Source organism: Dipteris shenzhenensis, chromosome 17 (assembly GCF_047967505.1).
Source record: "Dipteris shenzhenensis isolate YYH24624 ecotype China chromosome 17, Dip_SZ_1.0, whole genome shotgun sequence".
Lineage (NCBI taxonomy): Eukaryota > Viridiplantae > Streptophyta > Polypodiopsida > Gleicheniales > Dipteridaceae > Dipteris > Dipteris shenzhenensis.
Genome location: NC_141612.1, coordinates 29,225,444 through 29,253,418, shown reverse-complemented (window position 1 = coordinate 29,253,418; position 27,975 = coordinate 29,225,444). Strand labels below are relative to the sequence as shown.

The 27,975-nt window shown below is 48.1% G+C and overlaps 1 protein-coding gene across 1 annotated transcript in view; it reads left to right on the top strand.

Moving 5' to 3' along the window:
* LOC147891951 (uncharacterized) overlaps nucleotides 1-27,975 on the top strand; it is a 205,406-nt gene that overhangs the window by 94,397 nt on the left and 83,034 nt on the right. The window contains exon 14 of the mRNA XM_087388380.1: nucleotides 11,331-11,411. Coding sequence (XP_087244506.1) covers nucleotides 11,331-11,411 — 81 coding nt within the window. The remainder of the gene's footprint in view (nucleotides 1-11,330; nucleotides 11,412-27,975) is intronic.

The following is a 27,975-nucleotide window of genomic DNA, read 5'->3' as shown; positions in this document are numbered from 1 at the left end:
CCGTCACATGTTCACTCCTAGTCTCGTATCCACATATCTCCGTCTTCCCACACTTCCCTTTTTGCCACCTCACACTGGCTCACCCACATTCCTGTCCTTCTTGTCTACCTGCAAAACTCATCGCAGAGGACATGAATGCAAGAAAGTTCTCGAGGGAAACAGTCGAGAGGCGCTTCTAGCGAGGTATTTGTTCACACACTTCTACTCTGCCCCAGGCCACTTCTTCATCACCAAGGCGATCCATTCTGCCTTAGACTCCATCCTCTCGGTCACTCCCTATGATTTCGCCTCACTCTTCTACTCTGCCTTTCGTAACACAGTTCGCAAGCGTCGGGGCACATATACCTGTACTTGTGGGCCCCACCTCACCTTCTTACTTCATCAATGGAAGGCCAACCCTCCGCCCATTGTCACAGGTCGCCTCCCTTCCATATCTCTCTCCCCTCCTGTCACCCCCTCTTCCACATCGTTCACTGTCACTTCCAGTGTTCCTTCCCTCGGAACTGCCTCTTCTCCTCTTTCGCTCAGGAGGACACCTCGGCGAGCGCCACCTCCCGAAGTCTGCACCGGAGCTTCTTCAGCATATTCTGTTACCGGGGCCACAGGGTTACCATCAATGACATGTCTTGTATCTCCATTAGTCGTGCCCGTGCCAGGACTTGCCTCTCCATCAGTCACACTTGTCCAGGCTTCTCCAGCGATCTCCAGACTTTCCATGGGAGGGATTGCACCAGGTACACCTCCTGTTGTACCCGTGACGACGACTGTTGTACCCGAGACTTCCTCGACAGGTGTATTGTTACGCAGGACTGCAGCTGTTTCGTCTTCACCCCCTACCACTTTCACCGATGCAGTCATCACCACAGTTCAGGCGACCTCTGACCATGGTTTGGACCAGGTATTGGACCTGAATCTTAGCCTGGGACCCGACTCCCACTCCCATGGGCTTTCTCAGGAGATGTCATCCCAGGGTGTACTTCACATTTCAGCCTCCCCAGGCAGAGACAGGACTAGAGACGGGAGTGGGAGCCCCTCTCGCGGAGATGCTCCATCGGCCACTTCAGCCTCAGAGGAGGTATTTGAGGGAGGGATTCTGCCCAAATCTGTGGATTGCCCACCCCTTCATGAAAATGATATGTTCACAGCTTACATAGCTGCTTCATCGGGCCCACCTCTTTCAAATATTTCCCTGGTGGAAAAACAGAATGAAGATTACAGCCAACTACTATCTGTCCTTCACAAAAAACGCTCACCAGTATGTGGGGAAGAGGAGGATCTCACTCAAATCTTCACCATTCCCTTGCAGGACTGCCTCGCACAGAACAAAAAGATCTCCAGGGCCCCGACATGTTTTGTGCACTTGGACAAATTGGCACCTACAGGAAACCTGTCAACCGAGGAAGAGGGAGCTCTTCCTGACATGTTTGAGGAATTGGGGGACGTCATTAATTTGGCGGACAGGATGAATTACAGCGACAGGTATGCGTGGATGAAAAGGTCCCTGCACCTTGCTCAGCGTATCATGGATGACACCTTCACACAGCTTGGGACAGCGGTCTTCAATTCCACAGGTTATGCTCATAAGCTCCTCTCTCAACAGCAACATTTAAAGTTAGAATTCGAGAGAGCTCAGGCAGCCCAGCAGCGCGCCACTAGCGTAACACTTCGACAACAGGAGGAAAGGTGGCAGAAAGAGAAGGACTCAGCAATACATGAGCGTGACATCGCTTGGAATATTCAGAAGGCTGCCCTTGAGGATCGCCTCCATAATCACAGGCAGGAATGGGAAGCAGCAATGACATCTTTGCGCAGCCATCATGCTGCAGCCCTGGCAACTTTGCACAGCCAGCATGTCACCGAGGTGACCAGATTTCACCAGGAGATTACCAAGTTAAAAGAGTCTTTATCTTCCTCTGAGATTGCCAAAGAAAAATCAGAATCCAGAGTGGCTGAATTGGAAAAGAAGCGTGCATCCATGGAGGAAGAATTCACAGCTCTTCGGATGCAGTTGGCCACCCTCCAGACTTCCCAGTCCACCTTGCAAGAGCAAAAGGATCATTACTACCGGCGATACCACCGATATAAAGACAAGTATGACAATCTGAGAAATGTGATGGACACGCTTGAGTGTGAGGAGGAAGCACCCCATCCACAGATACCTATGACTGAGCCAGAGCAAAGGGATGCGCAAAAAGCCACAGAGGCAAATACGAAGGCGGAAGAGGAGAAGGCAGAGGAACAGGCTGCAGCTTTACCACCCTCTATAATCTCATAGAAGAGTTGATACATGGCTGTTGGTGTTTGGGTTTTTTTTTGCACTGTTAGATTTTGCCAAGCTGTTTGGCCCTCACTGTAAATATCAGTGTTTTACCTCAAGTTGTACTCAGTTTTTTCTGCAATTTTCCATGCTGTCCCTTGTAATACAGCAGTTTATTTTTCACATCTCCACTTAATACAAATCTTGGATTACTCCCACGGCCAACCACATGGTCTGTACTCTGTCCTTTTCCCACTCCATCACCATATCCATGGTTTGAAAGTTCATCTTTATTTTTCTATGACGGATTCGTCCAACCTTTCTATTCACCGGGACGGTGAATGATAGTGGCGGGGGAAACTGTTACCTTATCACACGACCACCTGTCGACAGGCGTTGACCACATGACGACATCTGTTGACCACATGTTGACCATGTGTCAACACAAGTTAGCCACGCGATCACACGGGTTCATCAGGAGTACTGTCCGAGGCTGTCAACCATAGGTCGACACATGTTAACCACAGGTGAACACATGTTAACCACAGGTCGACACAGGTCAACCACAGGTCGACACAGGTCAACCACAGGTCGACACAGGTCAACCAGGAGTACTGTGTCCAAAGTGATCTCATCAAGAGCTGCGCACATGGAGAGTGAGCTTAGCACATGGAGCAGTCAGGAGTATTTATATTACACAGTGGTTCAGTGATACAGTGGTGCAGTGGTGCGGTGAACCAGCTCACCTGCACATGGAGAATTTACACCATCGGGCTGGCGAGTCAGGGAGTCAGAAAGTCGCCGAAGCCATCAAGAGGTGCGGTGAACCAGCTCACCTGCACATGGAGAATTTACACCATCAGGCTGGCGAGTCAGGGAGTCAGGAAGTCGCCGAAGCCATCAAGAGAGCCAGCGGCGCAACGGCTATCCTCAACAGCTAAGGAGATAAGAGGATGACCAATGGGAAGAAAGAGGGGAGATTCTCAGCGAAGAAGGGACCCTCCAAGGCGGGGGATGAGGATGAAGGAGAAGGGAGAGAAAAGGGGGATTCGGCATTCGAATTCGGCATTCGGCACGGGAGCGAAAGGGAGGAGAGTGAGGAGTGAGGAGAGATAGAGGCTAGAGCTACGAGCTCGCCAAGGAGCGAATGTGAGAGATTTGTGTGTACCCTTTGTCTACTATGGGGATAGACCTGTGTATTCTGGTGATTTGCGACTTGTGTATTCTTGTGACTTGCGACTTGTGACCTGGGGACACGTCCAGTGATATGTACATTGGCCAATTCGGTCACTTTCTCATCTCTCTTGTCTCTTCCGGATATGGGGATTGTTCACCAGTGTAGGATTTTCTTATTTTGCTTATGTTGTGGAGTTCACCGGTGATTGTCACTTAGCATAGTGCACTCGTACGTCGTCGCTCACTGCAGTATAGCATACGACACTCGCACACTACTGCACGGTGCGCTCTGCACGATCCATTGCATTAGAGCATTGCACAACTCATGCTTCTCACACCAGTGGCCTTTGGCCTCCGGTAACACCTCCGGAAGGATAGGAACCCCTCCCCTCAAACACCTACTGTCTTGTCCTTCCCCTAGCCTCCCCCGGCCCGGACCCCAATCTCCTTCCTCCCTAGCCTCTATTGTCGCCTCTAGTTTCCTCTTCTGCCTCTCAGCCCATACAACATACAGGCTGTTGTGCCCCTCCTCTCGCCCCTACCTCTCACCCGTCTGTTCAGCCCCCCTATTCACCCATTGCTCTCCACCGCCCTGCTGCCTCCATCAGCCTTGCTCACCGCCTGTCCACCCTCAGCCTGTACACACTATACGGTGACTGTAGCGTTTGTACGTGTGACCCGTACAATGTTGTATAACTGTCTCCTCCCACCGCCCTCCCCTCCCTTCTCCTCCGTTATTGTACACTTCATAATCCAGTACTTTGGACTCCCATAACAATACTTCTCTTTTACATTGAGGGAACCATTTGGCTATTTGTGTTTCGTTGTACCATCTTTTATACTTACTCAACGTCTTCTTTTTTGGAGGGGGGTAAATAAAACTTTTTTCGTGGCCTTTTGGTTGTATGTATGGAATCTCACTTCCCTAAGGCACAATTTAGATTTTCAGAATTCTCAGATCCTCAGAAAACAGTATTCGAGCTTGTAAAACATGGGACTGTGTCATTACTTGGTTTGAGCACAAGCATCTTGTCTTGTAATGTATAGAACGCTGACATGCTTTGTAAAAGCCTTTGAGTCTGCAATCCCACTATTTACGGCCATATTGACACTACCAATGTCTGTAGAAAAATAGTTATGGGTAACATACTTAGCGTTTTCTTTTTGGTAAATGTCTTGTGCAACTCTCAGGTAGGAAAAGACATTAACTTGGGATTCGATAGATCTATTCTTTTTTTTTTTTTGGCAAAAAAGAGACTTCTATTAAGTATTAAGGAAAACCGTTAGAGCAAGCTCCATACGGGAATATAGGATACACCATGCAATGCATGAAAAGCTCAAGAGCCAAAAAGAAAGGATTGGGGCTGATAGTGCCATCTCAATCTGGTAGCAACCTCCGAGAAAAAGGGAGAACCCCTCCAAACTCGAAGAAATACAGTCCTCCTAGAAGAGGCTGCCCGTGAAGGGCCCTGCATGCTAGCCCATATGGCTATCAAAGTGTGCACCGTGTCACTCCAAATACCCGTGAACACCTATGATGGGTGTATCTGGGTGTCATCCAAGGCCTCTGTGCATCTGGCTCTCCAAATGTGCCAAGAGGAAATGCTAGCCAAAATCTCCCAAGAGGTGTCCACTGAAACATGTGAAGCTCTAAAAGGAATATGTGGTACATCCTGAAGAGAGCAGGGCTCTATCACCTGCCAGCGGATCGAGAGTGCCCAAGAAGAAGGCTCACCCTCATAAAACACCTGGGGCCCAGTAAGGGATAACCATGCGACCGAGCCCGAAGTCATGAAGAAAGGGGAAGTATGAAAAATGCTGAGTATCCGAGCAACTCCTTTCCAAAGAATTCTCGCTTGATTGCAATCCCAAAGGCAATGTCGCACTGACTCCTCTGCAGAATGACAGCGAGGGCAAGTGGGATTAGCCCCCAATCGTGATCTCCACAGGTTCACTACAATCCCTCCATGAATAGAAAGCCAAAAGAAAAGAGTGATCTTTCTATTTCTGAGGGATTTCCAGAGCCTCCTCCAGAAATTCCTACACAAATCTGTGGTGATGAAGAAGCTATCCAAATGAAGGGCTCTGGAGGGAATCCAAGCTCTACTGCTCAGCTGAAATCTCCAACCGTGAAACGAAAAAAGGGAATCTCCCTCTCTCGGTGCCCATGATCTATCCACTCCCACTCTCCTGGGTCCCACTGCAAGCACCTGATAGGTGCACCTCCATATAACCACAACCTCCAGGATCCCAGGGCCAAGACCAGAGGGTCGGGGTCTAAGTACCACTGCAAGCCCGCTCCATGGTCCACAAAACCAGCAATCCTGACAGGCTGAAAGGCAACCTCTAAAAGAATATCATCCGTGGATCTAGAGGGTATACCTCCATCCCCAACGTCAAAGACTAGAGCATCTTTCTCGAGATCTCGAAGAGCGATCACCTGTAGAGGAATTGCTGTCCTTGAAAAAGGTCCCATCCAAGTGGTGGAAGTAATAGGCATCTCAACTGTCCGTTCCACCGGGATGGCTGCATCTATTTGCTGAATCCTGCGTGCTACCCCTCTGAGGTGACTCACGAACTGTAGCCTCTGATCCTCAGGTAGCCTGATTAAAGCCTTCCAAGTGTCTACTATGTAGGCGAGGCCTCTCTCCCATCTAGAACACTGCATATAATGGGAAGTGCTCAGTGGTCTGCCATGCTTATCAAGTATACTATTGTTCCAAATGATCGGCTGCCTATCAATCTCTTCAAGGGTAGAGGGCAGAACCCTTCGACCAGCATTCCTGAAGCTCCCCCAAGCTTTTAGGATGGTAGTCATGAGAGGAGAGGCAGGAGATCTGAGAGAGGCGGAAGTAAAAATCCAGCGAGGGCTGTCCACCCAATCATCTCCCAAGGTAGGTGTGCAAGCCTGAATGCGTCCAAAAAAGAAATCCTTCCATGACTCCCCTCACCACCACCTTACAAAGTAATGCCCTGCACTGCAAGTCTGGGTCAATGATATTAAGGCCCCCTTCCCATGTAGGGAGAATAATGGTCTCCCAGGCCACCCTCGCTACAACATCTGCCATGCCATCAAGTCCACTCCATAAAAAATTCCTGACTGGTCTAATTAGATGAATGATGCAATCCCTAGACCGGCACCAGCAAGAATACACAAACCAAGCGGTGGCCAAGAGAACCTAGTTCACTACCACAACTCTAGTTTGGCTGAGCTCCAAAAAAGGAGCTTTTTTCTTATACTTTCTAGTACTGGGGCAAACTGCTGTGCTAGAGAGATGCCCAATCCTACTTGGCATCCCAAATATCTGACAAGAACACCCCTCTGAATCCAGGAAAAGCTAATGTCAACTCCCCATCCTAGAGTGTCCTCATCAGTGATCCAAAACCCAAAGGATTTATGCTAGTTAATGTGTGCCCCTGCAGCTGAGCAAATAATATCCAAGGCTGTCCGGAAAGAATCAAGTGACTGCGAAGAGGCCTCAATAAAAATAGCAGTGTCATCAGCCAACTCACAATCAAGAAGCTCCTGCTCCTGTCTCAAGGGCAATCTCAACTCATAAAGCTCAGCCTGAGATCTAAGGAAGATACTCATAGCTTCTGCCACAAAAAGAAAGAGGAAGGGGGCTAAAGGGCATCCCTAACGAACTGATCTGGAAATCTGAAACCTGTCACCCCTTACCCCTCCAATCAAAACCTGGATGTGGGCTGATCTGTAAAGGGAGGCCACCCCTCTAATCCATGCATCTGAAAATTCAAATCGTAGAAGAGTGCCCTCAAGAAAACCCCAATCTACTCTGTCATAGGCTTTCTCAAAGTCTAGGAGTAGAACTGCCAGCCTCTGCCCGCTCTCTCTGCATAGCCCACTCTGTGGCTTCCCAAAAGGAAAAGATATTATCAAATATGCTCCTGCCATGCACAAAGCTTGTCTCAGTATCATGGATGAGGTCTGGAAGAAGGGGCTGCAATTGGATGCTGATCGCCTTGGCAAGGGTTTTGTATAGAGTGCCCAAAAGAGTGATGGGTCTCCAATGGGATACAAAATTCATGTTGCCACCTTTCGGGATAAGGTGTATGAGTCCCTCTATCAGTGAGTCAGGCATCTCACCCGAGTCCCAAATGTCCTACAGGGCTGAAGTAATATGATCACCTATCATATGCCAAAAGGCTGTAAAAAAAGGAGTAAGACCATCGGAACGAGGGCATTTGCCCTTATGAATGGCGGAGAGAACAGTCTTGAACTGTGTGTTGGTAAAGTGTGCATCAAGTGAGCATATCATCTGGTGTGACCGACATAGGTAAACTCTACCAAATTTCATCTCTAGCCACATTTCTGGCGTGTGTCTCAGGATTTGTGGAAAGAAGGGAGGCATAGAAATCTGTCGCTAAGTGCATGACGGTATCCGGATGAGACTGCAAAACGCCGTCAGAATCAATAAGTTGCCTGACACTCTCTCTACTATGTCTGGGACCAAGTGTAAAGAAAAAGTGTTTATTGAATCTCCCTCCCATCTGTATCCAAAAGGACTCCCGTGCATGGAAGGCATACTCTGCTCTCTGATCAAGCAATGTCTACAAGTGAGCCCTTGCAGTAGCAAGGTGCTCCTGTATCCAAGCATTTGATGGTCATTTCAGCTCCTCCCTCTGCAAGGCTGCCAACTGCCGGCGGATACCAACCTCCCGCTTGAGTACCTCACCTCGCCGAGCACTAGCAACGGAGTGATAAAAGTCGCTGATACTGGCAAGTGCTATGGCCACATGTGAAGGACCGGCCACCCCCCCTTGCATGTGAGAAACCCAGATCTCCAAGACTACCTCTATGAGAGTCTCATGCGTGTATAAGGCATCGGGGATCCTGATACTGTGAGACCGCCCTCTTAGATGGGGCTCTGAGATGGACAAAACTACCGGAGAATGGTTAGAAGTGGAAACCCCAGGTGCAATGCAAACTGTCCCCCCTCTATCAAGAGCCCAGTCATCCACATAGAATCTGTCAATCCGGGCATGGATAGGCATATGCACCCTATGGTTTGACCATGAAAACAAAAGTGACTGAGACTGAACATGAAAATGCATCATCTGACCAAACATCTCTGCCACTGAACCTGAACAAAAAGGCATCCCAAGCTGCTCTCTCGAGGAAATGAATACCACCTTCTCTACCCCCTTGCTTATCAAAAGGTGCCTCAACCATGTTGAAGTCACCTCCAATAATCCACGAATCTGCAATGTCAGCCCACGAGAGCAACTCTTTCCAAAATAGAACACGGTCCCCTATGTTGTTCGGAGCATAGAGGTTGAGGAAACCAACCTTACGTCCGTCAGTTAGAAGTAAAACCCACTGGGCCTTGGAGGGGGTTATGGTACCATGTCCAATGATCAGAGGGAGAATGGAATCTGAAACTGATATGCATGTACCTCCTCTGGTTCCCAAGGCAGGAAGCCAAAAAGTCTAGCCTGAAAGCAGCTTACCTGACTTGGAGCAATCTCTGCCATCCAGTTTGTGTTCCTGAAGAAAAAGAATGTCTAGGGAACCACTTGAAAGACCTAGATGGAGCTGATTCCTGACTAGCTGTCTACGATGGCAATGGGGGATCCCGCCGAATCCCTGTATATTCCAACTGGCTATCCTCATTGGCAGGAGGAAGCGGGTTGGAATACCTTACCCGACTTGGTGGAGGAAAAAGAACCCTCCATCGGAGCTGACCTCCTGCCATACACACGAGGTCCAAGGGGAGGAAAGTCCACAGGTGAGAGAGAGAAAGATCTCTCAAAAAGGATGCCAATAACTGGCTCTCCGAAAGTGGACGGTACAAATTCATCATCTGGGAGGTCAGAGAGGTCCTCCAGAGCGGAAAAGGAGTTCTGCTGAGCCAGTCTTGGGGAGGGGGTACGAAGGATTCCTACTGAAGCAGGGAGAGAATGTAAGACCCCCTTCCCTCTATCCATAGAAAGAGGCACCTGTACTGAGTCCTGATTAAGAGGTGCTGCGAATGAGGTGCCAACAACCTTGGCTGCTGAGGAAGGTACAGCTTGATCCTGGGGTGGAGTCGAACAAGGCTCCTGAACACTAGTCTCCTCCCGAGGCTCCAAGGGGGTAGCCTCCGAAGCGGTGGAGGTGTGATCTGAAGTAGAGGGCCCTAACCGCGACCGGAACCCACCGTGGGCTAGAGGTGGTGTGGGGTGCAGGAGGGACTTGAGTAGCCCTAGGAGGGGAGGGAGCCCGAGTCTGAGGCAATGCCTGTGGAGCGGTAGGTCCTGCTCCTGCTCTCTGTCATAAGCTAGTATGAGCTGGTTGCTTTCTGGGCCTCTTTCTCTTCTTTGGGCAATCTCTGGCGAAGTACCTCGAGGATCTGCAAATCTTGCACAGGTCCTGTCGACCTGCAACCTCAAATCTCCGGCGGAAGAAAGACTCATCGGGTCGCTGTAGCAAGATGTGGTCATCTGAAATATTAGGGTCCTAGATAGACCCTAACCCTGGGTACCCCATCCATCCTGACCACCTCAGCAGCCGAAGAGGGCTCGCCAGGAAGAGGGGGGATCTCTGCTACCACACCAAACCTCTCACCAATAACTGAAAGAAGTCGGTGATAAACTGAGGGGAGACCAGGGAACTTGATGAAAACAGAAACTCCCTGCTTGTCCTCTTCAACTGGGTCAAAGCCCAGTTGAAAGGGAAACAAAAAAATCCTCGTGTAGCCTAGAAATAGAAACCCGACCTGTAGCAGGTCTCTCGTGACATCCGGGGAATCTAGGCACACCTGAAAGAAACATCATCCCAACAAACGAACATCCTTAAGGTGGGGGGCGAGGTCCTGGGGAAGCGCCGCAAGCATCCAATCTCTAGCTTGTGACTTGGAGGGGTGGGAGCCATGGATGTGTGCGAAGAGAGTCGTGGAACACTCATGCTCCAAATCCTTTTGCAACTGCTGCAGCTCGTCTTTTGAGAAAGTGATAGTTCTCGCGGCCGGTGTGGGCGGTAACGAATTGACTGAATGGGGACCCATTCGTCAATCGAGGTGGGAAAGGCCAATTCAAACACAAAGAAGAACTCCGTCCGCTTTCCTGAAGCCCAGGAGACCCCTAAAGGAGAATAGGGTACTCCAGATGAAGGGAGAGGGTGAAAGGAAGGTGGGAGAGAGAGGAATGAGCAAGGAGAGGAGGAGTCAGCAAAGAGAGAGGGGGGGCAGCAAGAGGAGAGGAGGAAGGGAGAGGAGGGGAGGATAGAGGAGAGGAGGAGTGGAGGAGAGGGGGGGGGGGAAACAAAGAAAGAGCGGGGGGGCGGGGGGGGGCTGTGCAGGCAGCAGTGCCGGGGGGGGGGAGCATGCAGGTAGGCAGCAGCGCGGGAGGAGGCAGCGCACGGGGGGGGGGCTGCAGCAGCGAGGGAGGGGAATCGGGGGGGAGGCGGGGGGAGCAGTAGGTAGGGGGGAGGGGAGGGAGGAGAAGCAAGGAGGGGAGGGAGGAGGCGGGAGGAGCAGCAGGTGGGGGGAGGGGAGGGAGGAGGCAGTGCGCGGGGGAGGAGGCAGAGAGCAGCGGCGGGGGGGGGGCTGCAGCAGCGAGGGAGGGGAGTTGGGGGGGGGGGAGGCGGGGGGAGCAGTAGGTAGGGGGGAGGGGAGGGAGGAGAAGCAAGGAGGGGAGGGAGGGGGCAGCAAGGAGGGGAGCAGGAAGGAGGGCAGCAGGAGGAGTGGGGAGCAGCAGCAACTTTTGAATGACTCGTGATAGATCTATTCTTTGTAGCTGTAGTCATGATTTCTCACGCATTGTATCAGTGGTGTGATATAAGCATGGAGTGAGCTGACAGGCTGTTCATGAGGTCATAGTAGATCCCATTTCTGTTCTCAAGAAAATGGAAGTATCTTTGTACTTATATTGAAATGGCAGTGTCTTTTTTTGGATGCAGGAAACAAAGTTACAGCTATACTCTTTCAGTGGAGATAAAGAAAGGGAGTGGGTTTTAGATTCTGCGATTCGATATGTCAAGGTCAGTTTGCCAAAGGAAAATTCACATGCATTATCCTATTTTCATTCAGTGACATATGGAATCATCTTATGTGTCCCAAACCTTCCCTCATACAAAATCTTTCAGGCTTACCCCTTTAATTCATGTATGTTGTCTCCATGAAAGGCAATGTAACAGATGCTGGTGTGTTTCATTCAGAAGGGAGTCTTGCCTTTTAGCCTTCTTGTTTAAAAGACTAAGATGATTTTTGACCTATTGCTGAATACGCTAGAACTTAAGAAAATAAAATACTTTGGAAGAAAGAGCTAAAAAGAATGTCCCATTGGGGGAAGAAAAAGTGAAAACATATCAGAAGGAACGTCCAGATTAAACACATCCCAAACTGAGAAAACATACTCCCAAGTAAGGACATGAGGTGGGAGACCCCACATTGGTAATCTTGAACTGTGAGCTAAATCCATGGATGGCCAATGAGGGCTACATATGTACTATGTGGATGGACATAATCCCCTTGCTACCATTACCTCCAGCAGTTTGGGAATAAATTTTCAAGCATTTGTACACTCTATAGTTTGTGTACAGCAAATTTGTGACAAGATCTGTCTATTTTTTATTGATAACTCCCAAATATCAGCATTTTTCATATCGTGTTTTCTAGATAGGAATTCCTGGAAAGGATATCCATTAGTGGCTTTTTCATAGAAGTCATGGTGGTCTATGTTAGAATAGTGCATAGACAACTTTTTTTTTGAATTTTTGCGAGATAAGAGACCAATCTATTGCTCAGCAGTATGTGTCGACCAACAGTGGTTCTCCATAAAGCAATTGAACAAGTAATAGTGAATGGTGCAGAAAAGATGTTGCAATCAGGGCAGAGTAAAATTCTGTAGCAATTCGCCTGACTATGAGGGGAATGAGGTGATCAGTGTAAAGAGGGCCATGGGGATCCTAAAGCTGCCTGAAGCCCTCTCTGCCAAGTCTGTTGCCCATTCGTGATGGATTAGAAGTGCTCGTTGCATCTTTGTCCTATCTGGGTCCAATGACCTGGTAGCGATACTCTGATCTTTGGTCAAGGAGATGCTGCTGCTCCTGGTATTCTATTGTAAGCCTGTCATGAATCCAAGGATCTATACTCTGCTTCTCCTCCTTTCTCTGAAGGCAGCTATTCCACATCCTATTGCCTTCCCCACTGAAAGGCAGCTATTCTACATCCTATTGCCTTCTCCTGAAGGAGGATTGCGTGTCTCTCCTGTCTGACGCTACCCAGTGATAGAGATTGCTATTGAGCTAAAGAGATGAGGCAATGCCTAGGAGGCCATTTTCAACAGTAGAGTCCTGGCTGTGTCAGATATCCATAATAGTCTTTGTGAGCCTCACATCGGAATTACATAGGATCCGGGATCTTGACTTTGGCAGATGATGCTCCATATGAAGTCTCTTATGAGAAGGACAAGAGAGACGCCATCAAAAGTAGTGGTGCCTATTGTTATGAAAGTAAAACCTCCTTTGTCTAGTGCTCAGTCAGCTCAGTCATAGATAAAGAAGTGGCCAATCTTGGATGAATTGTCCTTGTGAGCCTCTTGTTCAAGTAGGAGTATCTAAGACTGGCCTCACTGATCAGGAGCTCATCCTCAAACCAGCTATCTTGCCATTAATCTTGACTCCCATGCTGCTCTTTGAGACAAGGGATACTGCCTTCCTTCCGCCCTCTCTTATGAACAAGTTGCTCTACCATGTTGAAGTCCCTCTCTATTCTCAAGGAGGCAAGTAGAGACCTCTTGCAAAAAGCCAACTTGATCTCTTCTCAAATTTTCTTGCAAACCGAGAGAAGGTGCTTGGAAAATGACCCGCCAAATAAATTTAGAGCATGAGCCCCACTCTCAACTCCAAATAAGCAGAAACACATCAACCAAGGCCTTCCCACCAAAAAAAGAGGCCCGGAGTCTGAAACAGAGGCATCCTCCACTCCCTCTTTGCTAGCGATGATCACCCTTGTAACCCATCCACCTTCTAGGCCTGCCCCCCCCCCCCTTCCGGTGCCTAGGCCCCTGAACTACACCAAGGTATCAAAAGAGGGTACTCTCACCCTAGTCTCAGTCTTAAAAAATGGGAGGAACCTAGAGTCATGCAATGTAGCTGACCCATGCTAGTCAATCAAAGGCATTCCAAAAATCAATATCTAGCTCATCGTCTATGTGCTGTGGCGACATAACTACCATAGATATGGTCTAGGGAGTGATCGAAATCATACTGGTGGTATATGAAAGGGCTGGGCCTGTGTGTGCCTAGTATGGGTTGGGATGCATCAATTTTACGAGCAAAAACCTATGAGCAGATTTATCCGAGCGTGTTTTTCAAGAGATTTAAGAAATTGTATTTCTTTAGGAAACATGGTTTTTACACTTTTATTGTCACTAGAACTAGATCCCTTTATCATAAAAACATACAGAATTGTCACTCATTCAATTTTACGTAACACAAATTTTCTTCTTCATAGACTTCCTTTGTACCCTGTTATTACCTTCAAAAAGTGTTGAAAAATAATTCCTTTAAGAAACATCCCTCATAATCACTCTCAATGTAATAATATTATACACATATAATTACTTATTAAACACATTTATGTCAATATGAAAAGAGCTTTCTAGTTTAATAGCATAGATAAAACAAGATATTTATGGATATGTTTCTAAAGAATTTTACATTACTATAAATAAGTATTAACTTGGGCTTATGTATCACTATGATAAAAAATATATAATATTTAATACTATGGATGCAAGAATTTTCAAAATATAACTCCATAGATGTCCTTAAATGGTGTTTTCCGATCAATTTGAGTGGCTGAATGACTATATTTGGACATTGGATATGAAAGTTATGCCACTTTGAAAAGTGTTGTCCAAGGTAGTTTCGCTAGCGAAACTACCTTGGAAGACCTACTTCAAAGGGGTTTCGCTGGCGAAACTACCTTGATGGCTTACTTCAATGAGGTTTCTTTGGATAACTCCTTTCATAGGCTAGGTTGAGAGAGGATTTTCAATGTCACCCCCGATTAAGTAAAAGTTGTAAGAAGGATCATAAGGGAATTCTCATAGAGAAGTCTACTCCACATGTGGGTTTCTTAAAAAGCCATCCCATTATGTTACTCACCATTCCCAAAGATTCATGTAAATATTTGTGTATAAAATAGGCATTGCTATAATACTTTGCATATTTCTAAGTGAAACTAGGTTTTGTTCTGACCTATTTTTGGCATATTTTTACATAGTTGGAAGCTTTTTTTTTCCTTCGCTCGGATGCTCAGAAGATTTCGCTCGGAAAATGCTCATCCCCTATGGGTTGATAGAGTGTCTTATTAAAGGATAGGTGGGAATAGTCTTCTCTTGGCATGAGAGTGGCATATGTACTACGATTAGTTTGGAAAGTGACATACTGCTTCCTTTGGTTTGCTATACAAGAAGAGGACAGCAGAGGGAGAGTAGAGGGGCAGAGGGAGAGTAGGAGGGAGAGAGGGAGAAAAGGATTGGAAGGGGAGAGGAGGGAGAGAAGAAAATAGGGAGAGCGGATCTGAGGATCAGGGCTGGTTGATGTGGGTAGAGGGGGCTTTGGCTAGAGTCAGCATGGCCTGCCAGTTGAGGGCAAAAGAGGAGAAGGAAAAGCTCAGAATCAGAGATCGGAACGCAAGAGCAGAGGTATCCACAGACTTCAGAGATTGATTCAGAGCTTTCTTCATTCTCTTTTCATCAGAGGGCAGCTTTCAGAGGCTTAGGAGAGACTAGAGGAGATTCAGGGAAGGAGGGCCCAGTTCAGGTTTTACTCCCAGCAGACCTTCTGGATCCAGAAGGGGGATAGATGCTCTAGAGAGTTCTTCAAGGCAGTGGGTCAGAGATACTCTTCGGACAGTCTTCGTAGACTTGTGGATGAGGCCGGGTCTCTTCAAACGGATCCTCATCGACTTATTGAGATCACTTCTGATTTCTATTCCACTCTGTACACCACTGATCCAGTCACCGAGGAGATGATCAGAGCCAGAGAGGAGATTTGGTGTCATGTCCCCCAGATGGTTTCAGACAGGATGAGTCATGTTTTGGATAGCCCGCTATCACTCTTGGAGATCACAGATGCATTACATGAGGTGCCCAGAGACAGATGCCCGGGGGAGGACGGTCTGTTGCCCCTCCTTTTTAGAGCTCTCTGGGATACGATTGGGCCTCATCTACTTTCTGCCTTTTCAGAGGCTCTCGATACAGGATCTTTGGGTGAGGCATTATGCACATGTATGATTTGTCTCTTTTAGCGACAGCCTACAAGATCCTAGCGAAGACCTTGGCCCTTCGTTTAAAGCCTTTGCTGCCAGATATCATCAGAGCTACTCGAACAGGATTTGTCCAAGATAGGAGTATCTTGGATAATATCTTCACTTTTTGGGAGGCCACTCACTGGGCAAAGGAGAGTCAGCAGGAGATTGCAGTTCTCCTTCTCGATTTTGAGAAGGCTTATGACAGGGTGGACTGGGGTTTCTTGGAGGGCACTATGAGGAGGCTAGGCTTCAGTGATAGATGGATTTTATGGGTCTCCTCACTTTACTCTCACTCTTCTAGCAGGATGGTGGTCTGTGGAGGCAGAGGACCGGCTTTATGCATATCCAGATCGGTACGACAGGGATGCCCGCTTGCACCTTATTGTAGCAGAGGCTATGGGATACTTTATGCAGGCTACCAGTCATGGCACTTTGGGCCTGCATCTGCCTATCCGGCGGGAGCAGGAGCTTCTGGACACTGAGTTTGCTGATGATACGGCACTGATAGTCAGAGGAGATGCATATAGTCTTGCTACTGCTGCGGATGCAATTGACAAGTTCTGCCTAGCCTCAGGGGGACTTGTCAATTGGAACAAATCAAAAGGCATATGGACTGGAGCTCAACAGGATACCCCAGCATGGGGAGGAGACAGAGGCTTTGTATCGATACCCAGAGGCACCTCCACGAGATATTAAGGCTTTCAGGTTGGCATTGAGGTGTCCCCGACGCAACAGTTTGCCCCAGTTCTTGAGAGTATCCGGAGAAAGCTAGCCTACTGGAATATGGCTAGACTCTCTTTGGTCGGAAGAGCGCTGGTACTCAACCAGGTTCTACTAGCGACTATGTGGTATGTTGCGTCATGTTGGTGCTTTCATGCTGACTCGATTCATCAGGTGAGGAGATTGCTTCAGAACTTTCTGTGGAGTGGTGGTGATGGGTCTGAGGACACTAGGGCCGGAGTTTCATGGGATACTATCACTTTACCTTTCTCGAAGGGAGGACTTGGGGTTCTTGATCTGGAGATGCAGAGCAGAGCCCTTTTAGTCAAACTTCTTGTTAGAGGTTTGACTCCAGGAGATCAGCTGTGGAAACAGTTCCTGCTGCATGGGATTCACCAGTGCACCCCCAGAGCAGCAGGTCAGTGGGCAGGTAGAGTCAGCTGGATCTTCCCGATGGACCAGCGTTCTTAGCCTTCCTCACCACTTGTGAAAAGGCTTGTTCAGATTTGGGATCATTTTCGACAGCACCTCATCAGAGCAGTTCCCTCCTCCAGAGAGGAAATTGCCCGACAGCCACTTTACCATAACCCCCTAGTTCGGTACCAGGGATCTTCCCTTGGTACAGAACTTAGGACTCCCTTGGCCAAATGGCATGCTCAGGGGGTTGTGACAGTTGGAGATTGGTTCAGGGAAGGTGTGGAGATGTCAGAGGAGGTGATCAGAGATAGACATGGGCCACTTGGACAGATTGCTGCCACCAGATTACTGATCATGAGAGCTATTTCTCAGGAGTGGAGGGATGTACTTACAGATCCAGCCTATATTGATCCTATTTCTACTTGGTTAGGTTGTTTTAGTGAGGCTGGGCTATGTATTGGAGTTCGCTTAGGACCGGCACCGTTTGTTTATTTTGAGACGGACTCCTCTCACAGATTGTATCCCACTCAGCCCCTGGATCGTCAGGAGCTTCGTTGGCAGAGAGTCAGGGTCATTGGTTGCCTGGGTAAGGAATGGGCCACAGATCCTTCCAGGTTGACCATTGCAGAGGATATTAGATGGAGACTTTGGATTTTCCAGGGGCGACCTCTTGCGGAGCTTGATTGGGACCCAGGTGAGTGGGCATGGCCAGCTCCGGTGGTAGGCGTTTGTCCTCTTTCTTTCTTCCAGTACTCGACGAGGGCAGGTTACAGGCTCCAGTAGAGAGACTCTCATCACATTCCATCTGCCTCCCAGCATTGGCATGCACAAGGACTTACTACAGAGCTCTTGCTGAGCTACTGGACTCACTTTTGGGGCATCAATAGAGCCAGGAAAGTCTCCTACTTTCTTTGGCTCACTATACATAGGGGCATACCTGTGGGTACTTGGCTCCAGCAGATGGGTAGACCCTCCTTGTGTAGGCGTTGTCAGCTTGCAGAGGAATCTAGCAAGCACTGTTTATGGAGTTGCACCAGCTCTAGAGTGGTATGGACAGGTATCTTCAGGTTGTTCTCATATGTCACATCTAAGTCCTTTCTGATGACGTGGGGCGCTGCTCTTTGGGGGAGAGGATCTGGAGCCTTTACTCTCTTTGAGTCAGAGCCAGGAGACCTCGGTTTCTTCATGCAGCGTCGCCAGAGACGGGGTCCCATGGAGACCAGCATCATGGAGCCGCAGGATTTACTTTTGGTACCGGTATTAGCATAGGATTCCATGCCTACTTCAGCTGCAGGATCAGCCTGGGAGGTGATTTCCAGCATTACCCTATGGCGGATATGGTGTTCGCGATGTTCTTTTGTCCTTGGGGACCATTTATGCACGGAGGCTGACACTCTCGCTTCCATTTGGGCAGAGATTATCTTCACTCTTAGGAGTCAGTGGGAGCGGTGTACAGGCACCTCTTTGGCAGCTCGTGGGAGACTTATATCCTTCATGAGGACATGGGACTGCTCTTTATTTTTTCACTTGACCCCTTTTGGGATGTCGTGGCATTTTAGACCACCTCCATGGCTTTTTTGCCACATTGTTGAGGCTAGGGATAGAGTACTTTCTCTCCCACCTGTTGTATGATTTGTTTTGAATGGAATATATCACTCTTTTATTAAAAAAAGAAAGAAAGAAAGAAAGAAAGAAGAAAGTTAATTAAAGTCATCAAAAGACCAAAGGGTCTATGAGACTATAAGAAGGCCGATACAACAAGCTAAAAGGGTGGAGCTACTGAAATGAGCATCGTCATCCATGCCAGATGCTAAAGAAATGTCACAGTCAGAGAATGTACAAGTATTACATAGTACATACATCAAAACACATCTACATCATCATCACTATCATCACGTCAAATCAGATCCAATCTTCACTCTAGTCCAGTGTATATGGAAGATATTGGGGGCCTCCTAGAGGTGAGGTCATGAGGGACCCAATGCTTGGCGTTACTGTGGTGGTAGAAGATAAGAGATAGAGCATTGTGATGGCTGTCTATATGTGTGGGTCGGCATGTCCTCTTGGCTATGGCTCTATGTTTGACAAGGGCCACGGTAACTCTTGTGGGTCGGAAGGTCAAGCCCCAGGTCTAAACACGAAAAGGATGTCCCCAAGCATAATCTGTGTATCCCCCTCTATCTGGTGTGCCGTGTTGGTGGCTCTGGATCTCTACCTCGGTGACTACAACTGGTAACCCATCAAAGGTGAGCTGCTTTCTATGCATAGCTGCTCGTGATGTATTGAAGATCATGACCTTGGTTTTACCAGGTTGACCTTCAAGTCATGTGACTCGCAAAACGACTGTAATGCATCTAAATTTCTCTGGAGGCCCTCTGCAGAGGAGGATAGCAAAACAACATCATTTGCGTACAACAAGATCTGGATCAGTGAGCTGCCCCTCCTAATGTCTCCATGAATGTCTCGAGCTCGTCTATATAGAGGCCAAATAGGGTTGGTGAGAGAGGACACCCTTGTTTGACCCCAATAGAGCTCATGATCTCCTCTGTACACCCAGCTCCTATCCGAACTTTGCCTGAAACCCTCTCATAGAGTGCCATAACAGGCCACATGATCTCCAAGTCATAACCTGGCTTCTACAGCCGTCTAAGGAGGGGGGACCTCGGTACTGTATCAAAGACCTTGTGCAAATCCACAAAGCAACAATAGACCCTCTACCTCCACGCCCTGGCCTCCTCAATGACCCCTCATAAGTGTGAGTATATGATCCATTAGAAACCAGCCTGCCCCTCTGCTCTGAGTCTCTGCATCTCTGTGAATTAGCTGACCTCGGTATCAAGCACTGCTGCATATATCTTGGACGTAACATGCCTAATCATGATGGTCCTGTAGTTTTCTGGGCTCAAGTATCCCTTGCCTTCTGAATGGGTGCGATAGTGTTAAGAGTTCAGGTGCTTGGAAAACCAAGACAAACTGCTTCATTGAAGAGCTTTGCCTACATCGCCGGTCTCATGGTGAAAATAGGTCAAAAAAAGATAACCCCTACGTAAGTATATGATGAAACAATCTCGACCGATGACCCATCAAACGTAAACCACTCCCGATGCATCATGATCCGAGATGACCTTCAGATCATGCAATTCACAGAAAGACTGTAGTGCATCCAAGTGTCTTTGGAGAGGACGATAGAAGTACCACATCATTCTATGTAAAGCAATATCTGAATTAGAGTGCCAACGAGAGAGCATCGAGCCCCCCCTAGTGTCTGCATGACTCTCTCAAGCTCATCGATATAGAGGCCAAACAAGGTTGTTTGACTCCAATCATATTCAAAATCTCATATGTCCACCTAGCTCCTGTCTAAAACCTGCTTGAGACTCTCTCGTAAAGTGCCATAACAGCCCATATATCCTCTTGATCATAGCCCAAGTCCTGTAGACGTCCCGAATGAGGCGGGCTCTAGGAACTATTTCACAGGCTTGCGGAAATCCACAAAGCAACAATAAACCCTTTGTCTCCGTGCCGTCACATCCTTAACAATACATCTAAGCTTGAGAATGTGATCCATGGTCCCATGATCATGTCAGTTGTCCATAAGCTCTAAGCCCCCGCATCTCTGCGAATCGACTGACCTCAAAATCGAGCATTGGTGCATAAATCGTGGACATAACATGCCCAATCATAATGGCCCTATAGTTCGCCGGGTTCATGGGATCCCCTGCCTTGTGGATGAGTACGATAGTATTAAGGGTCCAAGTGTTTGGGAAGCGGGTACATCTTTTCTCTGAGCGTCTTGGTCTGAGCACATTTTTCTGAGCATGGCCTATATTGTGATTTCGTAGACAATTTTATCATAACATCACACACCATTTAGTCATAAAACTACCCCAAGAAGATACTATATACATTTCTACCCCACAAAGCTTTGAGACCCATCTCCGAGCTGCCCTTCAGATGCTTCACAGGAAGGACGAGACCATTGCTCTACTTACAGCTCAGGTTGCATCTCTTGCTGATCGAGTGACACAGCAGGATCGGGAGATCTTGTCTATTAGGACAGATCTTCAGGTCTTACAGGCGACTCATAGGACTCTTGCTAGAGAGATTCATGGACACACAGAGCGAGTGCAGCAGATCGAGACTCGCGTTCAGCACATAGACACATCTCCCACTACAGCAGTAGCAGCGGTTGAGGAGCATTTGACCTCCCTTCAGACAGAGGTCCAGAGAGCCACAGAGTGGGTGGATGTCGTCCGCCGTCAGCCATCACAGCCTCAGAGATCGACTGTATCAACTACATTGGCCGAGTCACAGCAGAGGGCCACAAAGGCCCTCAACATTCGCATTCGTGGTATCTTGCCCTCGGCGACAGAGTCCACGATGACACAGGCTGTGACCTTTGTCTCTCAGACACTGGGAGTACAAGATCATGGCATAGTAGGAGCATATAGAGTTGGGAGAGATCGTACTAGAGAGCAGCCCCTCATTATCAGATTCAGAGATGCCCAGGCACGTCTAGCTGCCCTCAGGAGGAGAGGGACACTCAGAGACCACCCACAGATTTCCATGGACGAGGATCTGACTCAGATACAAGTTGAGGAGCGCAAGGCGCTCATGCCTCAGAGAGATGCAGCCCGAGCTCAGGGCAAGTGGGCAATGATCAGGGATGGCAGACTCATCACAGGCACCTTGAGGCGTGCTCCCACAGTGCTTAGAGATGGCAGACCAACAGATATAGCCCCACCTCCACCTCCTACTCCGACCGCTTGACGGGACAGGGCCCATGGGACACACCACCCGTCAGATAGTCTATGCATCGCTGTATGGAACTGCAATGGTTCTTTTATAGCACAGCCAGGCAATCTACGGGGGGCATTCTTTGGGAGAGATATCATCTTTTTCACGGAGACACACGAGAGTCCAGAGAGACCTTTGCCACGAGTGACAGGGTATACATGGAGATCTGCCTTCAGGCAGCACACTCGGACATTTGGAGTGAGAGGATCTGGAGGAGTGCCCATTTTGTACAGAGAGCATCTCGATCGGATCATCACAGTGGAGAGAGCGGATTCACATGCCCGATTCTTGTGGGTACGCATCCGTCGTAGAGCCCCTCAGCGAGATCTTTTTATTGCAGTTTGCTACTTCCCCCCGGCGCAGTCGATCTATTCTTCCACTGGACCAGGCCAGTCCATATTTGAGGATCTCTCAGCGGACATTGCAGATTTTTCACATCGCGGAGAAGTCATCCTTTTAGGAGACTTCAACGCGAGGACCTCAGACGGACAGGCCCTCACTTATGACTTCATGGAGGATCCGGTCATACTCCCAGCATTTCACGATGATAGCCTCTGTCGGACTTCATCAGACTGCACAGTACAGCCCACAGATCAGGGACGTCAGTTACTGAAGCTCCTCACCTCGCACAGTATGGTCATTTATAACGGCTTGTCCAGGTGGCCACAGTCTTCCATGCCTACATTCTCTTCTGGTTCTGGGCGTGTACTAGCGTGATCGACTACATCATAGGTCCCCCGACTCTAGTCCCTTCCATCCATAGCCTTACTGTTAGCCCCTTCATGCCCTCTACCGACCATGCACTCATCCACTTTACTTTGACTCATGTCTCCCATGACCCACCCCCCCCTCGTTATCATGACCGCCAACCCTATTATGAGGTTCATTTCAACCACCAGTTCGATGATGTATATAGCCAGAACCTCAGCCGCCTACTCCGTCCTCATCTATTAGATGCTCTACCTTCACGCAGGACTGGTGGAAACTTGTACATACTTCACTCGTTTTTGCCGCTCACATGTCGTTCCCTGCCACATGTCATTCGTCTAGTCCCCCACCGGTTAGTCTTGTTCCTTGCAACGGTTGGTATGACGAGGAGTGTAAGGAACTCCGCAGGAAACTTCACCTTGAGACCAAGGAGAAGTCTCCCCTCCTTGCCGAAACCAAGAGAGACTACAAGTGGTTGGTTAGGCGCAAGAAACGCCAATTTCTAGCCCGGAATGAGGAGGAGCTGAGAAGCTTGCTTTTCAGCTGTGACTCCAAGGAATTCTGGAGAAAATTCCTCCGCTTGAAGTCTCAGAGCCCCCTCACAGATCCACGTGTCTGGTCTGCATACACTTCAGCTCTATACGATGTTCCAGATCAGCCAGCCATCGATTTATCCCATTCCCCTAGGCCAGCTTCATCTAGTCTCTTCACACCAGAGAGTGTCCGCAGCAGTCCACCGATTGAAGAACGGGAGAGCTAAGGATCATGATGGATTGCAAGCGGAGTATGTAATCCATGGGATTGATGCCTTAGATTTTGTTCTTTCCCGTCTCTTCAATGAGTCTGTTTGTACAGGCCTACCACAGTCCTGGTTAGGCAATACCATAGTACCTATCCACAAGTCGGGGGACCCTATGGAGCCGTCGAATTACAGGACCATCATGATTGGCCACGTTATGGCCAAGATCTATGCATCAGTTTTGGAAAGCCGTATAAATGACCATGCCGAGACGACAGGACTCAGAGCTAGAGGGTAGGCTGGATTTCGCAGGGATCATTCGACACTTGACCACATCCTCACACTTAGGGCACTGGTAGAGGAGGCGAAGTCACGAAGGCAACGGCTTTATTGTTGCTTCGTGGACTTCAGGAAGGCATTTGACACAGTTCCGCGATTCAGATTGTTTCAGAGGATTCGCCAGATGGGCTTCAGTGGAGAGATACAGTGGGCTATCATGGCTTTGTATGAGAGGGTCACTGGTCGGGTTCGGACACGTGAGGGGCTCTCAGAGGAGGTATGCAGCACGATTGGGGTGAAGCAGGGTTGCCCGCTCTCTCCTACTCTCTTTGGATTATATATTGATGAGCTAGAGATGTTTGTACAGATGACAGGGCGGTGTGGGCTCTACTCTCTCAGGATCCTCCATTCCTATCCTCCTGTATATGCAGACGATGTGGTTCTCATTTCCTCTACTGCTCAGGGCCTCCAGGCACATATTGAGGCACTCCACAGGTTTTGCCAGGACAGGGGGTTGACCGTAAACCTTGGCAAGACCAAGGTTATGGTTTTCAACACCTCTGATCGTATTTACAGTACGGATGAGTTTGGCTTCACTTATGACGGACAGCCCATTGAGCTTGTTAGAGAGTACACTTATTTGGGGGCAGTTTTCAGGGGACCGGTTTTCACCATGACATATGCAGCATGAGATAGGATTAGTAAAGGGTATGCTTCGTTGGCTCATCTTGAGCGTCAGTGTTTTCAGTCCCACTTTCAGCATCCCGATACCAAATCCTTGCTTTTTGATACATTGGTGAGACCAGCTGCGATGTATGCAGCTCCTTTCTGGGCTCCTTTCTGGGCAGGAGACCTCGGCGCTGCAGATTGGAGACGAGTAGAGAGGTTACAGATCATCATGTTCTCTCGGCTCATTAGGGCCAAGGCTACAGTTCCGCACGAGATCATGCTAGCAGAGTTTGGAGCTACTCCCCTTGCATTGGATGCAGCGTTTCAGTCGGTCATGTATTTGCACAAGGTTAGGGAGTTTGGAGACTCAGCAGCAGGCAGAGCTCGGTTGACATGGTTAGCACTTGCATCTTCTATGGAGTTGGCACGATCTGGGGCCCGATACTGCTGGTACTTCAGACTCACTAGGTGGCTCACATCTCTTGGACTAGACATGGATAGACTGCCTCCCTTCCGATACAGCATAGATGCCCCTCATCTCGAGTTGACTCGCCACGAGCTTAGCCAGGTCACGAGAGCAGACTTGCTGTAGCTTCATACGTATCGCACTTGGATTTATCCCATGCAGGTTCCGACGAAGATGGCCACATACCGTGACCACTTCCTTCGGATCTCAGAGGATGGATTTGTCATTCCACCAGGCTATACAGGTATCCACATGTCCCACTCACTGAGGATTGCCCTTGGCCAGCTTAGAGTCTCTTCGCATCAGCTCGAGATAGAGGCTGGTAGGATGCGACGCATGGAGGATGGACGGCGACCAGGCCGAGAGACCAGGATCTGCCCTTGTTGCACCATGGGAGAGGTGGAGTCAGAGGAGCACTTCATTTGCAGATGCCCGCTATATTATGAGCTCAGAGGTAGATTCCATTGTCTCTTCACGGATGGCTTTGGACCTCTCTCACGAGTGATGGACTACGAGGATCAGCATTGCCTAGCTCTTTATGTCAGGGAGGCCACTATGCTTCGACGAGACTACCTCAGAGACCATCAGCACAGGTCGGAGCGTGATAGAGCCCAGCCTGATAGAGCTCAGGCACACGCTATACCAGAGGACAGAGACCAGGAGGAGCATGAGGAGGTCAGAGCTCACACAGGACACATGCCTCCACCCTGTGGATGTACATATGAGATGGTTTGTAGACACCGCAGGATCTTGTTACATAGGGGACGTACTCGCCGCTTCATCTCCAGACGATCCAGGATGATGGCAGCTTTTCGGAGGAGACTTACTCATGGAGATCTCGCCCCACCAGCCGCTCACCTCACCTTTGCTCAGATTTGTACTCTCATAGCAGGAGGCAGAGTCGATGGACACGATTTCCAGTATTATTTTGGTTCTCAGACTCTGTGACACCTGGACTTGTATCTTTGCATTGGCATATTGTACTCATCCCCCCATTTTGCACCCACCCAGGGGCGGTTTCCTTGCATCTAGTTTACTTTGTATTTAGGCTCAGATTTGACATTATGTACTTTCACTTGCATTGTATTGCGTAGCACTTAGATGATATTCGACGATGCCTCTTCTTTGTGGCACGTTGATTTTGTGCTATCTTGTATGCAGAGTTCTTGATGTCCCGTGGGCCCATTTTGGCCTTTAGTGGACAATAATATACTTTCTTTCTTTCTTTCTTTCTCTCTCTCTCTCTCTCTCTCTCTCCACACTGCTAGGGCCCAGGACAACATGTCGGGCTGGACCCCCCCGAAGGTCTTTTATTTCTTGAGGAGAATCTATTACAAGAGTTCAGCGTAGAGCTCTCTGATACATTTTTCCAAAAATCCAAAACGTGAATCATTCATTACACGAACTTCAAGCTCATTTCAAATTGGCAACATGCCACTTGTCTAAAATCTAGACTAAGTCCTATTACATGCCACTAAGGGCCACTCTGGAGTCTTGAAAGCACTTGGTCACACGAACCGCCTCCTAGATGCTTGTTAGGCTCCCGTAGCGCTTAGGAAAAATAACTCTTCCTAGTACCTGCAATAATTAATTAAAGCGCACCACCATGGCACCCATTGATTGTTAGCGCTTTGCATGCAAATAACACACTGTGGACTAATTCTAGTCACGGTGGGCGTCCCCACTGAACACATGTGCACACCTAACAAATATAAAAAAATATATTTATTCTCTGGTTGACCGGAGTCAACACTCTTGATTATAATTAAGGAGCTTTGACCAAGGGTCGAGGTGCCTTAATTATAGCCAAGTCTCTCTAACCGAAGTTGGCACAACTCTCCAACTGAAGTTGGCACATCTTGGTTAACCGTGGTTAACCCTCTTGGCACATGCCAAGTCTCGTTGACCGAAGTCAACACTCTCTGCAGCTCTGTAATTCTCTGGTTAACCGCAGTTAACCCTCTTGGTAATAAACCAAATCTTGCTGACCGAAGTCAGGTTTACTTGAGTAGAGTCAAGTATCTTTGACCGTAGTCAATCCTTTGACCATTGTAAGAACTCTTTGACCATAATTAACACATATAAAACTCTTTAATTATGATCAAATAAATGGTCAACTGTACTTTGACTTAGGATATTTACATTGTGGTGACATCCCCTCGGCTTCTATTCAGTTGACCTCAACTGAAAAGCTTCCTTGTAAACATCCAAAAGATGTGGATGATCGGATAACATGTCTTCGTCCATCCACTTGGCATCTAATGCCGTATAATTCTTGAATTTTACAAGATACCTGTAAAACTCCTTACCTTGAGGGCCTTTACGTACAGTATGGTACACAATTTGCTCTGGCTGAAGGACCTCCTCCAGCTCATCCACTTTTGGTGGATTCTCTAATACTGGTTCTGTAGGCTCTGGTCCTTGGAATTTCTTTAGAAGACTCACATGGAATGCATTGTGAATCCTCCAATGCTCTGGCAATGCTAACCTGTATGCAACTTCATTTATTCTTTTCGTAACCCTGAAAGGGCCATAGTATCTGGGAGATAACTTTGCATACACTTTCTGTTTGCCTTTAACCTTGCGGAGCCTAGCTTTTTCAAACTTCAAAAGTACCCAATCGCCTTCCTTGAGATCTAACTGTCTCCTATGCTGCAGCTCTTTTATGTTTCTCTTGAGACCTTTCGATTGCTGTCTGGACTTGGTTGTAAGCTGTCTGGAGGTCTCTCACAAACTGATCAGCTGCAAATATTTCATCTTTGGTCCTCAATATAGGTGGCAATATCACCTTCCCATAAATGACCTCAAAGGGGGCTTTCCCTGTAGAGCTGTGCACTGTATTATTGTAAGCAAACTCTACCAATGGTAAGTACTTTTCCTAGTCTGAACCTTGGTCACCCACGTAGCATTTCAGCATATCTAATGCTGTAGAATTTGCTACTTCACTTTGACCATCTGTCTGGGGATGGAAAAAAGAAGAAAAATTCAGATTCGTCCCCATGTTATCAAAATAAAGCCCTCCAGAATAGATTGGTCATTCTGGGATCTCGATCACTAACAATGGACTTAGGCATACCATGATGCTTAAAGATCTGTGCCATGAAAAGCTTAGCCATATGATCTGCCTTTATGGTTTTGTGAACTGGAATGAAATGAGCTTGCTTGCTGAATCTATCAATGATAGTCCAAATCCCATCATTCCCTGACTTTGATCTTGGCAAATCAAAAATAAAGTCCATTGTAATACTTTCCCATGGTGCCTGAGGCACAGGAAGAGGCATAAGTAGGCCAGGTGCCTTCTGTCTGTCATACTTCACTTTCTGACACGTAAGGCATTCAGTAACAAACTGATGTATATCTTTCTGCATCCCTGGCCAAAACAAATACCTCTCTAGTGCTAGAGTTGTTGCTGTAATTCCTCTGTGTCCAGCATAGGGAGGTGCATGGCATTCCTCCGAAATCTTTTTCCTCATCTCCTGGGTGATGC